The sequence below is a fragment of the Physeter macrocephalus genome, chromosome 11, assembly GCF_002837175.3.
Source record: "Physeter macrocephalus isolate SW-GA chromosome 11, ASM283717v5, whole genome shotgun sequence".
Lineage (NCBI taxonomy): Eukaryota > Metazoa > Chordata > Mammalia > Artiodactyla > Physeteridae > Physeter > Physeter macrocephalus.
This window is the reverse complement of record NC_041224.1, coordinates 51,951,776-51,966,255: the sequence shown is the minus strand read 5'-3', so window position 1 is coordinate 51,966,255 and position 14,480 is coordinate 51,951,776. Positions and strand designations below refer to the sequence as shown.

Genomic DNA, 14,480 nt, shown 5'->3' with positions numbered 1-14,480 from the left:
GGCGGGGTGGTGGTGGTGTGTTGAATTGGGAGATTGGGATTGACATATATACACTAATATGTATAAAATAGTTAACTAATAAGAACCTGCTGTATAAAAAACATAAATAAAATTCAAAAAATAAAAAATAAAACAGCCACTGATAGAGACCAATGAATATATCCAAAAGTAAAAATTAACTATCTTAACATAACAAAAATTGTATCTATTACCTGCTCATAGTTTAAACGTTGAATTTCTGAAATTTCTTTTGGCTTTGTATCAAGCATGTAATCTCCTGTAAAAAGAAATTGTAAAGTTGCCTTTTAAAAATATTACTTTTTTTCTAATTACAAAGGTAATATATTTTAATTATAAATTGTAGCAATAGGTAAAATAAAATATTGACCCCCCCCATTCAGAGAAAATCAATGTTAACTGTTAGCTAAGGTCTCACATTATTTTTTTCAGTGTACATCCTCTGTTTTGAACTTTCTTTTTCTTCCTCTTTATATTTAAGCATCTTTCCATGTCACTACAATAAAGCTCTAAAAGGTTTTTACCAAGTTTCACTACTATCAGCAAGATAACTATTACCCCAATATCTTTCCAAGAATGGGTGTCATCAGTCTTCTAAATGTCTGTCATTCTTAGAAGTAAGCAAACATTTTTTTTGCATTTAAAAAATTGGTATCTTAGTGGTTACCAGTGAGGAGAGGGGAGAGAGAGAGGCAAGAAAGGGGTATGGAATTGAGATACAAACTACTATGTATAAAATAGATAAGCAACAAGAATATATTGTATAGCATAGGGAATTATAGCCATTATCTTGTAATAGCTTTTAATGGAGTATAATCTGTAAAAATACTGAATCACTATGCTGTACACCTGAAACTAATATTGTAAAGCAACTATACTTCCCCCAAATTGATATATTTTTATACATGTATTTTCACTGGTATCACCTTTTTAATATATAAATGACTTTAAAAAAAGAAATTTATTTACTTATTTATTTTTGGCTGCATTGGGTCTTCATTGCTGCACGCGGGCTTTCTCTAGTTGCAGCGAGCGGGGGCTACTCTTCATTGCTGTGCGCGGCCTTCTTATTGCAGTGGCTTCTCTTGTTGCAGAGCACAGGCTCTAGGTGTGCAGGCTTCAGTAGTTGTGGCATATGGGCTCAGTAGTTGTGACTCGCAGTCTCTAGAGTGCAGGCTCAGTAGTTGTGGCACGTGGGCTTAGTTGCTCCGCGGCATGTGGGATCTTCCCAGTCCAGGGCTCGAACCCGTGTTCCCTGCATTGGCAGGCGGATTCTTAACCACTGTGCTACCAGGGAAGCCCCTATAAATGACTTTTAGTATACATGATACCTTTTAAATATATGTAGCCTCACTTTAATAAATGCAGAAACTTTTTATCCATGTTTTGCCTTTTTACCTATGCATTAATTATATATACTTTTCTTTGAATTGCCTGCCTATACAAGTATCATTTTTTTTTAACTGAACCATAAAAGCTCTTTTTCAGTTAGAGGAATTAGAACATTTCCTGTTATACATGGTAAATTATTTTTTTCCCATAATGGCTTCTGACTTTATGGTGATGTTTTTTGCCTACTTTTCACCAGACAGAAATATTTAATTTCAGTATAGTCAAATTCTTCTATTATAGCTTCTGGGTTTGATGGGTTTGATGTCATGTTAGAAAGATTTTCACCTCTTCAGAGTATACAAACATTCACATATACCTTCTTCATGTAATTTTATGTTTGTCTTTTTTTACGTTTAAATCTTTAATTTATCTGGAATTAATTTTGATATAAACAGTGATACATGGAACTAACTTCTCAGCCAGCTTCCCAAGTCACTAAGTTGATAAATTGTTTTATTAACTTTTATTTTCAAATTCAAAATAAACTTCTAAAGACTGCATCAAGTATTCTTTGAGGGACTTCCCTGGTGGCACAGTGGTTAAGAATCCGCCTGCTAGTGCAGGGGACATGGGTTCGAGCCCTGGTCCAGGAAGATCCTACATGCCAAGGAGCAACTAAGCTCATGAACCACAACTACTGAGCCTGCACTCTAGAGCCCGTGAGCCACAACTACTAAGCCGACGAGCCACAACTACTGAAGCCCATGCGCTTAGAGCCTGTGCTCTGCAACAAGAGAAGCCACCACAAATGAGAAGCCCATGCACCACAACAAAGATTAGCCCCTGCTTGCTACAACTAGAGAAAGCTGCGCATAGCAATGAAGACACAACGCAGCCAAAGATAAATAAATAAATAAGTTTTTTAAAAAGTATTCTTTTAATCTCTCCAACTCTGATAATAAAGGAATTCCTATGAACATCAATATATTATTATTTTTGCTTTTATTTAGAACTTTAAGATGGCAAAATCTAACTGATAACAATTTTATTCCACCATAGGTACAGGAACTCTAAATCACTAAATTAATTCATTCAAAGAAATATATAAGCAAGTGTATTTAACAAATATTTTTGAATCCTTACTATACATGGCACATTGTATATTTACATGTTGAGGTTTTAATATAGCATTTAACTGAAAACTATGCTTTGACTAAGTTTTATACATTATTTTTTCAAATAATTGAGAACATATTTGCTATACTTGTATCCTATATCTCATTTAAGTTCTGTATTTATCCTGATAAAAGACTGTAGTGTATGCTTTCCTACAACTTTAATAGGGTCAGGATGCAAAACATTACATAATCCAATACTAAATGACCCTAGATATGCTGTCATAGATTAAAGCTTAGGCGCTAAGAATAGAATAATTATTGGGAAAGACTCAGTTAAGCAACTCCTCTTTTCCTGAGGTCAGAAAAGATCTTCAGACAAGAGAAGAATGGCCTGACTAAGGGAGGCAGCCTCTTTGATGGACCTCAATGAGCCCTATAGCCTGGCATTCATACCTTTGTATAATCACCTTCCCTTGAGTGTGGATTGGATTCACTTCTAGTGAATCAAATACAACAGAAATAATGAAATGTCACTTACAAAATTATAAAAGAAAATATTGTGTCGTTTGTCATGGTGCTTTCTCATTTGCTCACTCTGAGGAATGCCACCTGCCATGTTCTGAGCTGCCTTTTGGAGATGCCCACAGCAAGGAATTGAAGGAAGCCTCTAGAGAGAGAGCCACAGAGAGCCACAGTCAATGAGGAACTGAGAACCTCAGTCCAACAACCTGTGAGGAACTGAATCCTGCCAACAACCAAGTGAGTAAGCTTGGAAGCAGATCCTCCTCAGTTGGGCCTGGAGATAAGACTGCAGCCCCAACTGACACACTGACTGCGACCTCATGAGAGACCTTAAGCCAGAGTCACTTAGCCACACCCAGATTCCTGACCTACAGATACTGTGTGATAATAAACGTTCATTGTTCTAAGTGACTACATTTTGGGGTGATATGAAGCAATAGACATCTGTATTTTTAGGAAAGTTTGTAATAGAGAATTAGATATTTTTAAAGGACTGATTTTGAGTTTTTAAGGGAGCATCTTTCAGTTTTAGATATCTAAATAAATCATCTCTTAAGAATTCTGTCTAGCTTATCTAACCTTTATAACAAAATTGGTCAACAATACTACTTCAATCAAAAATATTTATTGGGGGGCTTCCCTGGTGGCGCAGTGGTTGAGAGTCCGCCTGCCGATGCAGGGTACACGGGTTCGTGCCCCGGTCCAGGAAGATCCCACATGCCGCGAAGCGGCTGGGCCCGTGAGCCATGGCCGCTGAGCCTGCGCGTCCGGAGCCTGTGCTCCACAACGGGAGAGGCCACAACAGTGAGAGGCCCGCGTACAGCTTAAAAAAAAAAAAAAAAAAATTTATTGAGGGACTTCCCTGGTGGTCCAGTGGTTAAGAATCTGCCTTCCAGTGCAGAGGATGCAGGTTCAATCCCTGGTCGGGGAACTAAGATCCCACACATGCCATGGGGCAACTAAAACCACAAGCCGCAACTACTAAGCCCACACACTCTAGAGCCCGCGCGCCACAACTAGAGAGCACTCATGCTGCAACTACTGAGCCCATGGGCTCTGGAGCCTGCGTGCCACAACTAGAGAGCTCACACGCTGCCAACTACTGAGCCTGCGTGCCCTGGAGCCTGCGCACCGCAGTGAAGAGCCCGTGCGCTGCAAAAAAAGATCCCACATGCCACAACGAAGATCCTGCCTGCCGCAATGAAGACCTGACACAGCCAAATAAATAAATAAATAAAACATTTTAAAAAATACAGTATTTATTGAAAGTCTATTCTGTGTTTAGCAACACGTTAACGTGTTTGGAAATGAGCGTTTCCCTTAAAAAACTAATAATTTGGTTGGGCAAAGAATATACAGGAAACAGAATAAAATAACAATAAGGTATAATAGAGTGTAAAATGTAATAAAGGCCTTAAGTACCAAGGGATTTTGAAAAGAAATATTGATAAAGCCTGTAGCACTTAGAAATATCCTTTGTAGGGGGTAGTATCTAAAGCAGATTCAGAAAAATCGGCAGAACTTGCCAAGGCAGTGAGGGGAAAAAGCATTCTTTGAGGGAGAAAGAATGATGGGAAAAGCAAATATAAGAAACATCATGCTCTATGGGCAGTTTATAAGGAGGTTTATACATTAAGATTTATGTTGCAGAGTGGTGGGAAATATGGCTGGATGGGTAACCTTGATCAGATTATAGAAAATCATAAATAATACATCAGTAAGTTTGGCTGCTTGTGAAAGATCATAAGGGAATCTTTCTGTTTTCAAGTAGACAAGTGAAGGATGAAATTGGTGCTTTAAGAAGATAACACTGATATGTAGGCTAATTTGGAGAGTAGAGGAAACAAAAGAGCTTGCAATAAATCACATTCCGAAGTACCAGTATACAGAGAGAGGAAAGAATTTCAAAGAAAGAATCCATAAGACTTTGCTATTAATGGGATATTTCAAACAAACAGAAATTAAGAAACAAAAACCTGACAGCCACATTAGGCCAAAAAAGGAAGAGAGGGTTTGGCAGTAGGTAGTAGGTAACTTATCCCAGGTGAGCATTTGGAAAAGAGGAGACACAGTCAACTGTGGGCAAAATTAAAATGCTTCAACAGTGACCTCCTTTTATAGTATTTATGTTCAAAAGATAAAATAAATTGCCTTGTAAAAAGTCAGACAGCACCATCATCCCAACAACTATTTTCCTTACTATAATACGATGCTAGTCTCACCGTCATACAAACTGTCTTGGATGGTTAAAATCATAGTGTATATTCTAGTTTGTGTTGTGCTTTTTTACCTCATCTTCCTAACCATTTTCTGCCTTCCACCTACGCTTCTTCCCCACTTTATTAGACCTCCTAGCACTTACTAGGAGCTTTCATGTTGCTTTCTTGAGGCCAAAGCCCTCCAACAAGCCATGTCCATGTTTGGCCCTGCTCTAATACTCCAGTAACAAAAAATTCCAAATTAAAATTCCCTCCTCCTCTAAACTTTGACAATCAAAATTCCCATTCCCTGTGGTTCCTCAGCTAGGTACTAGGAAAACCTTTAATGGTTTCTTTACAATCTTTCTACTAGTGTTTGCTTATTAATGAAAAAGTATCTCTGGTTCCCCCAGAGAACTGGAGTAATCTCAAGAGAACAAAATCAAAATAGCTTAGAAAATTAAACAATTTGTTTTGGCAGGATTGGCTTTAACTAAAGTTTACTTTTGGCGAGGCAGAGTTTTCAGAATCTCTCTTCTCACCTTATTCTTGCTCACTTCTCTCCCACCTCCCATTAGGATCATATTACTTTCATGCTGTCCCTGTAGATGAGTCTCCTCGCCCAGGACTTCCATACCTCTTTAGCTACCCTAGATCTAAATATGACTTCGTCAATTTTTCTTTTTCCCTATAATTTAAAAAATTCTCTACCCTATGTCCTGCTTCCTCAGGGATTTTTAAAATCTAACAGATAAATTTAAGATACCAAGATGCACTAATTATTTTCTTTCCAAGAAAAATACCATGTTAACATTTTCTTAGTACATTTATGCAGCCACATTGACTGTATTGTTGACACCTCCAAATAACTTGTCCACAGTACATGATCAGTAAATATTTGCTGGATAAGGAAAAAAAAAAAGGAAGAGACAAGTAGTAGGAATTTAAAATACTCTATCAAAAACACTTGAGTGAGGGCTTCCCTGGTGGTGCAGTGGTTGAGAGTCCGCCTGCCGATGCAGGGGACACGGGTTCGTGCCCCGGCCTGGGAAGATCCCACATGCCGCGGAGCGGCTAGGCCCGTGAGCCGTGGCCGCTGAGCCTGCGCGTCCGGAGCCTGTGCTCTGCGACGGGAGAGGCCACAACAGAAAACACTTGAGTGGTGGAAAGGGAGAAGGGATATACTTTTGAGAATACTAGCCTTTCAGCATTTAAAAAATCATATTAGAAGGTGCCTAGATGGAGAGAACACATTATTTAATCTTTCTGAGCTTTGGTTACCTCATCTGTAAAATGAAGAGGTATTATAATTTATGATGCTTTTATTTCCACTCCAATCTTACCCTTTTATACTATTAGTACCTCCATTCATATGCCCTCTGCCTCTGCTCATGGGTCTCTGCCATTACAAATGCATTTTTTTTTTTTTTTTGCGGTACGCGGGCCTCTCACTGTTGTGGCCTCTCCCGTCGCGCAGCACAGGCTCCGGACGCGCAGGCTCAGCGGCCACGGCTCACGGGCCCAGCCGCTTTGCAGCATGTGGGATCTTCCCGGACCAGGGCACGAACCCGTGTCCCCTGCATCGGCAGGCGGACTCTCAACCACTGCGCCACCAGGGAAGCCCACAAATGCATTCTTTACCTATGGGAACTAACAGCAAAAGAGCTCATTTTGTCTCAGAAGGTAGAATAGAAAAAGGCAAGTAGAGTGATGGTAGTAACTAGCAGGCAAGTGGTTAGGTAAATGGCATCGGTCTATGATAGCACAGACAGCAGAGCCAGGATGACATAAGAAGCTGTGGAGTGGCAGCACAGTTTAAGGTTAGCACTGTCCCACAGAAATATAATGTAAGCCACAAAGGCAAGCCCATATGTAACTTTAAATTTTTAGTAGCCACATTAAAAAAAGTAAAAAGAAGTAAAATTAATTTAAATGATATATTTTATTTAGTCCAGTATATTAAACGTCACCCCTGCTGAAACTCCCCCCCAACCCGTGGAAAAACTGTCTTCTACAAAACCAGTCCCTGGTGCCAAAAAGTTATGCTCTAACCCATGCATTTCAGCAGGGGCGATGTTACCCCCAAGGGGGCAAAAACTGATTCTTGGAGGGTAGGGACAAAAGTATCTTAGATATTATAATGGTTTGTGGCCTTCAAAGGGACACAGAACATGAAGAGACATACAGTTTATCAGTGGTATTAAAATTTTCTGGAGTGAGTGATTAGGACAAAAATGTCTACAAAGGCTCCTTAGGGGGGCAATACTGAAAAAAAGGTGGAGAAACACTGCTCTACCCAATCTGTGCATGCTGGGAAACTTTAGGAGATGATCCTGGACCCACGTCTCTTCTCTTTATACTTTCTCTCTTAATGATCTCATCAATTTCCACAGATTTAAATACCATTTTTATACTAACGACTCCTAAATTCCTACCTTGAATTTCAGCGTCCTCTGGAACTCATGGTCTCTCAAATCTTCTAAGTATTTTCTTTTCTTAATGTTTCCTTCACCTTCTGCCTAAATGAAATTTGGCTCTGCCTTGATGACACTGCAGCCCTCTCAAGTGATGTCTTTTCTCTCTCATGCTTCTTTACCAGTGAGCCTGGAGGTGGATCTACTTGCTCCTTATGGTCATTCTTTCTCTCCCTCCTCCCTAAAACTCCTCAGTTTTAAAACTCATGTTACCATGTAATACTACCCATTATCCACCCAACTGGTTATAGTTCTCTACCAACTTTCAGGTCAATCTGCCTCATTCCTAGCTCACTACCTCTCTATGACACAAATCCTGCCATAATTTTTGATAATTTCAATACTCATAGAGATGACCCATCTAATACCCTGGACTTTCTGTTCCTTGACCTCTTTTCCAACAAAAATGTTATATTCCACCTTATCTCAGAAACTCATTCCCTATGATCATACGGCTTTGTTATTACCAGGCTCCAAAAATTCTTCAGCTGTATCAGGGCCTACAATCCAATAAATCCCGTCACATTTTTCTTCAACATATTTATATCATTTCCTCTTTATGCAACTTAAATATTATAGCTCATCATTATAACCACTCTCTACACATATGTTCAATTTCCTAGACTCTTTCTTCAACATACTCACTTGGCAAAAACCCAGCTCTGGTTAAATCCTGCTCCTGCACTATTCAGGCCTATACTCATGCAGCTGAGTGTGACTGAAGAAATCATACCGCCAATGTTGGCTGGTCTCACTAACCCCAGTGGTAATGCCCAGGAATCATACTTCATCTCCCCATTCACCTCCAACTTGTCTAGGCAACTATTTTATACCTTCCTTCTCATCTTCAACAACTCCTCCTTCATCTTCACTCTCAGCTGATGACCTGGTTTCCCGTTTCACTGAGAAAATAGAAGCACTCAAAAGACCTTCTATAAGTTACCACACCCACATCTGTCCACCTACCTGCATCTATTTTTAATACATTCTATCTTCCCTCTTATTGCTAAGGATAAAGTATTGTACTGCCTAATACTTCTATTTGTCTAAAATACTCTTTTCAATCCTTTTCCTTCAATTTTCTCTCTTTAAAAACAGCTTTATAGAAATGTAATTCACATACCATATAATTAACCCATTTAAAGTGTACAATTCAATGTTTTTAAAGTACATTAATAGGATTGTGAAATTATCATGATCTAATTTTAGAACATTTTGGTCTCCCCTTAAAGAAACTCTATACCCATTAGCAGTCAATCTCTATTTCCCCCCTATATTCCCGAGTCCTAAGCAACCACTAATCTACTTTCTGTCTCTAAATTTGCCTATTCTGGATATTTGATATAAATGGAATCATATAATAAGTGGTATTTTGTGACTTGGCTTCTTTGACTTAGCATAATGTCTTTAAGGTTTATCCATATTACAGCATGTATCAATACATTCCTTTTTATGGCTGAATAATGTTTCACTATATGGATATACCACAGTTTGTTTATCCAGTCATCAGTTGATGGCTATCTGGGTTGTTTCCACTTTTAGGCTATTATTAATAATGCTGCTATGAACATTCCTGTACAAGTTTTTGTGTGAACATGTATTTTTACTTCTCTTGGGTAAAGTTGTAGGATCATAGGTAATTCTATATTTAGCTTTCTAAGGAACTGACAAACTGTTTTTCACAGTAGCTTCATTATGTTACATTCCTACTGGCTGTGTACAATATATAAGGGCTTCTAATTTTCCCCTGTGCCCACTCCAGTCAGGTTTTTATCCTGTGGTCTCATTAAAGTTACCAATTACCTCCTTATGGCTCAATCAATAGTCAAATTTCAGTCTTCATCCTGCATGGCCTATTAGCAGCATCTGATTCAACTAATCTCTAACTCTTCATTGAAACTCTTCATTTAGATTCTAGGAAATCAGTCTTTGGTTTTTCTTCTACATAGTTGAGCTTCTACCCATTCTTCCTCTTCCTCAGCTTCTAATCACTGGCACATCCAAGATTCAGTCCACTGATCTCTTCCCTTCTCTATCTGCATTCATATTATTTGTGACTCAGTCTAACTGTCATTTATATATGTTGTCTGTTCCCAAATGTGTATTTACAGGCTAGATCTGTGCTGTCCAATACAATAACTAGTAGTGACATGTGGCTATATAAATTTAAATTTAATTAATAAAAATTTAATTTAATATTCAGTTCCTCAGTCACATTAGCTATATTTTAAGATATCAAGAACCACATGTGCCTAGTGGCTATGAAACTGGACAGCACAGATACAGAACATTTCCATTGACACAGAAAGTTTTACTGTACAGCACTGATTGAGACCTCTCCTCTAGACTCTACATTTATATAGCCAGCCCACTGCCTCCCTGATATCTCCACTTGAATGGCAATAAACATCCCAAAACCAAAATCCTGATATTCCTCCCTAAACATGTTCTTTCCATTTTTTCCTGTTTCAGTTGATGTTAACTCTGTCCTTCCAGTTGTTCAAACCAAAAATCATGGGGTAACCCTTGACTTCACTTCACTGCACATTCAACTGATCGGCAAATTCTGTCAGCTCTATATTCAGAATCTGACCATATTTTATAATCTCCACTTCTACTACCCTGCTTGAAGCCACCACCATCTTTTGCCAGTTTTAACAGCTTGCTAACCAATCTCCCTGCTCCTGTCTTTACACCACTAAGTTCTATTTTCAACGTAACAGCCAGAGAATCCTTGTTAAACTCAAAGTCAGATCATCACTCCTCTGTTCAAAATCCTTTAATGGCTTCCCAATCACCCACAGCAAGAGTCAAAGTTGCTATAATAGCCTAGGGTACTGTATGATATTATCCCATTACCTCTAATCTCATCTCCTAATACTTCCCCTTTGCACAGTCCTTGGCAGTCATACTGGCTGTTCATCAAAAGCACTAAGCATATTTCAGCCTTTTCCATGAAATATAATTTAGAAATCACAAAGTTTAAGAATCACCAAGCTAGAGTAAAAGAGGTTTAAATAGAAATTCTATTTCCAGACATCTAGATATTGAAAGTAATCTGCACTTAACTATGAGGTTCCCTAGCCAGTGAGCGGGATTAAATGACATTAATTACATAGAGAAAAAGGTCTTCCAAAAGCTCTAATCTCAATTACTTCACTAAACCTACACCTCACACAAAAAAAATCAGTTAGCTAGTTGTCTGGAATGGCATAAATAAACATCAGCTAATAAGATTTTTTAAAATAAAAATTTAATTACTAAACAACTGTAAGAATATGGATTAAGATTTCCGATTTGGTAATAGTATAAGTATAAATATACAAATTCTTATTTGCTAAATTGTAAAAGACCACAGGGTGATACACAACAACCTGCTCTGTAAACAAGTTCTACTCAATGCAACTGGTCTGCAAATTGTGTATTATGGTCTGTTTTGAAATAAGAATCTTGCATAAGAAAGCAATTCAAGGGCTTCCCTGGTGGTGCAGTGGTTGAGAGTCAGCCTGCTGATGCAGGGGATATGGGTTCGTGCCCTGGTCCAAGAAGATCCCACATGCTGCGGAGCGGCTGGGCCCTGTGAGCCATGGCCGCTGAGCCTGTGCGTCCGGAGCCTGTGCTCCGCAACGGGAGAGGCCACAACAGTGAGAGGCCCATGTACAGCAAAAAAAAAAAAAAAAAAAAGAATGCAATTCAATACACTGCTTCCTTCATCAAGAAAAACTGGCTATCAAACAAATTTCAGATGGACTAAAATGTTTTACACTCTAGTATAAGCCTCTATTTCACTGCACACTGGTAACTAACATTTTATAGACTGGCAGAGGTGCATGAATCATATTTTGGGTAGCACTGCTCTAAATCACCTCCTGGGTTTTAATTCAAGTCTACTCAATATTTTAAAACACTATCTACATTCAATGTTAGAGTTTTTGTGCCATTTCCCATTCTGTAGTTTATTGGAATTAATATGTACCTTGTTGTTTTCTAGATGTCACTAGTCTATTTATATTAAAGAATTTTAATGCTGGTCAGAAAGAAGGCATCCAAGAACAGAAACATACTGATAAAATTTTTTAATTAAGAGATTAAAAATTATAACTTAAAAATAGCCTCAAAAAGGTGAAATTTGGTAATATATTAGCTTTGAAAACTTTGGTTTATTTTGAAAGAGATATAAAAATCATTCACTTTTCAACACTAACCTAAATATTCCATCAGCTGTTCAGCAGTTATGATTTCCATCATCGGTGGAAGTTTCACCTGAAAAACAAAGTATTTTTCTATAAAATCAAATGTTTTAGATAATTAAAGTGTTTCTTCAGTCAGAAACACAAGTATGTATGTGTATTATATGTATCTACTATAGGTATACAACACTCACATTTAAAAATCTTTGTAACTAATCTTTAATACAACAAAGCCAATCCTATCACCATAAAATTTACAGGGTGATACAAGATCTCAGAGAGTCAATGAGAAATCTATTTTCAAAGCCAAGTGCTATGCCTTTGGTCACCCATCCTGATTCTCATTATGCACCTGCAACAGTGTCTTGCATGATAGAAAATACAGTTTAAGGGCAGGAAGAGGCACCAAACATGTTTTTACAGGTCACCCATGCAGCAATTTTACTGAAGACAGGCTTAACACAGGTCAATATTCCATTACTTCAGTCTACCTGGGCCATTTTTTTTTGTTGAGTAGCTAAAATGAATACAGTATAAAGGATGGTCATAAACTGAAGGATTCATACTATATGAGTCAACCTGTAAAATTTAAAAACAGGCAAAATTAAACTTTACTGTTTAGAGCTGTACATGTATAAAGAAAAGAAAATGGAAACTATAAAAATTAGGACTGTGGTTAACCCTAGGGATAAGAGAAGGAGTTATAGTTGTAACAGGACATATAAGAGGCCTCTGGGGTGCTGGCAATGCTCTCTATCTTGACTTGCATGGTAGTTCCACTGTTTGCTTTATGATAACTTGTTAAACTGGACATCTCTGTTTTATGTACTTTTCTGTATGTGCTATATGTCACAATAAAAAGATTAAAAGTAGATATATACGTTATAGTCATATTTAAGTTTCAAAAGTTAAGTCAGCTGCAACACAGTCTAAATGAATTTTTCAAATGAATTATCAGATGAATTACACAGATATTACAGCCAATGATTGTAAATATTTTGGCTGACTTATTGAAAAGCATACTCCTTGGTATATTCATGGAAGAAAAATAAGTACTGTAGGATGTAAACTCGAACAAAATAATTAACAAAGCAATGACAGAATAGCAGCATAATTAAAAATTCCTCAGGAATTACTATTTCAGGATCATTTAAATCAGCAATTTCTCCAACAACAAGTGTTGAAGAAGGTGCTCTGGATCTTTATGTTACCAAATGTAGTAATGGTATGTCACAATTTTTTGTTTGTTTTAATCAATGAATAAAGTAAGTGCTAAAAAAGATCCCTGTAAAACAGAACAGTTTTAGACCCTCTGAAAGCATAAATGACAGTTGGTACTTATGAGTTAGTCATCCAGTGGCTTTATCACTCAGTGAAAACCAAGAGTTGCCATTGAGGTTTTGATCATTACTTGTTTCTAAATTATTATTTTCTAGGACACTTTTTAAAATTGTAATAGACTTTTTTTTTTTTGGCTGCGCTGCATGGCATGCGGGATCTCAGTTCCCAGACCAGGAATCGAATCCACACCCCCTGCAGTGGAAGCGCAGAGTCTTAACAACTGGACCACCAGGGAAGTCCCAGAAATTGTAATAGACTTTTTTTTTGAAGCAGTTTTAGGTTTACAGAAAAATTCAGCAGAAAGTACAGAGAGTTCCCATAAAGAGTATATTTTTCAAATTGAAACTCATTGGCAAATTATAGCCCCCTTCTGTTTTTCTAAATAAAGTTGTATTGGGTGTCACTCTCATTTGTTTATGTACTGTCTTTGGCTGCTTTTGCACTATAATAACAGAGTTGAATCTTTGCAAGAGACGATATGGCCCACAAAGCCTAAAATATTTACTATCTGGTCCTTTACAGGAAAAGAATGTTGATCCCTGCTTTAGATGATTTTAACTGCTTTTAGATAATATTTTATCAAGGTGTTTCAATACCACTTTGTAGGTCTGATATTTAAACCAGTAGTTTATATACACTGTGAATATTTACATTCTGAATAACTGTCAGACCACTCTGAAAGTCCAATTTTCACCTACCAATGCTTCTTAAATGAGACCTATATGTTCTTTTATTCCAGACAAATTCAGTGCAGAAATATATTCAACAGAAAATCCCATAAACAAATAGCTTATCCTCTTTTGGTCAATGTAGTAATCCCACTATACAATTGTCAATAAGAAACCAAGGAACTAACAAGTATATGTATTTGGGAAATACATTCTACAATCCTAGATTTCTACAAATAGAGGATTTCAGGGTTTAGTCTTGAAATTTCCAAATAATAACAACTGCCTATCATGTCTTCCTTCAAACATTTGAAATAGGAAATGACAACCTTTATAGAGATTTTAGAAGTGGGACAACAAATACGCAAATATTTTAACTATTCCCAAGCATACTGAGTGGTATATTCATTACCCGAATTTTAGCCAACAAAATATTCTGGATGTTCACTAAAGCTAGGGACAAAAGAGTATAATAGTGAAGAAATGCCCACCTCCCTCCCACTAATACTTTGGAGCCATCAACAGATCTTAATTTTTTTTAACCACAAAATGATCTTCCTGAATGCTTGCTTCTCTTTTTGCTTCCCTCTACCACCATCACCACAAAAGCAAATGCTGA

At 37.5% G+C, this 14,480-nt stretch overlaps 1 protein-coding gene across 5 annotated transcripts in view; it reads right to left on the bottom strand.

The window, feature by feature from the left end:
* MINDY2 (MINDY lysine 48 deubiquitinase 2) overlaps nucleotides 1-14,480 on the bottom strand; it is an 82,787-nt gene that overhangs the window by 57,005 nt on the left and 11,302 nt on the right. For all 5 annotated transcript variants that reach the window (XR_003681761.2, XM_007128499.4, XM_007128498.4 and 2 more), the window contains exons 2-3: nucleotides 11,868-11,925; nucleotides 213-277 (exon numbers count right to left, since the gene is read on the bottom strand). Coding sequence is in view for 4 of the 5 variants with exons in the window: in XM_007128499.4 (XP_007128561.1) it covers nucleotides 213-277; nucleotides 11,868-11,925 (123 nt within the window). In the remaining variant the exon portion in view is untranslated. The remainder of the gene's footprint in view (nucleotides 1-212; nucleotides 278-11,867; nucleotides 11,926-14,480) is intronic.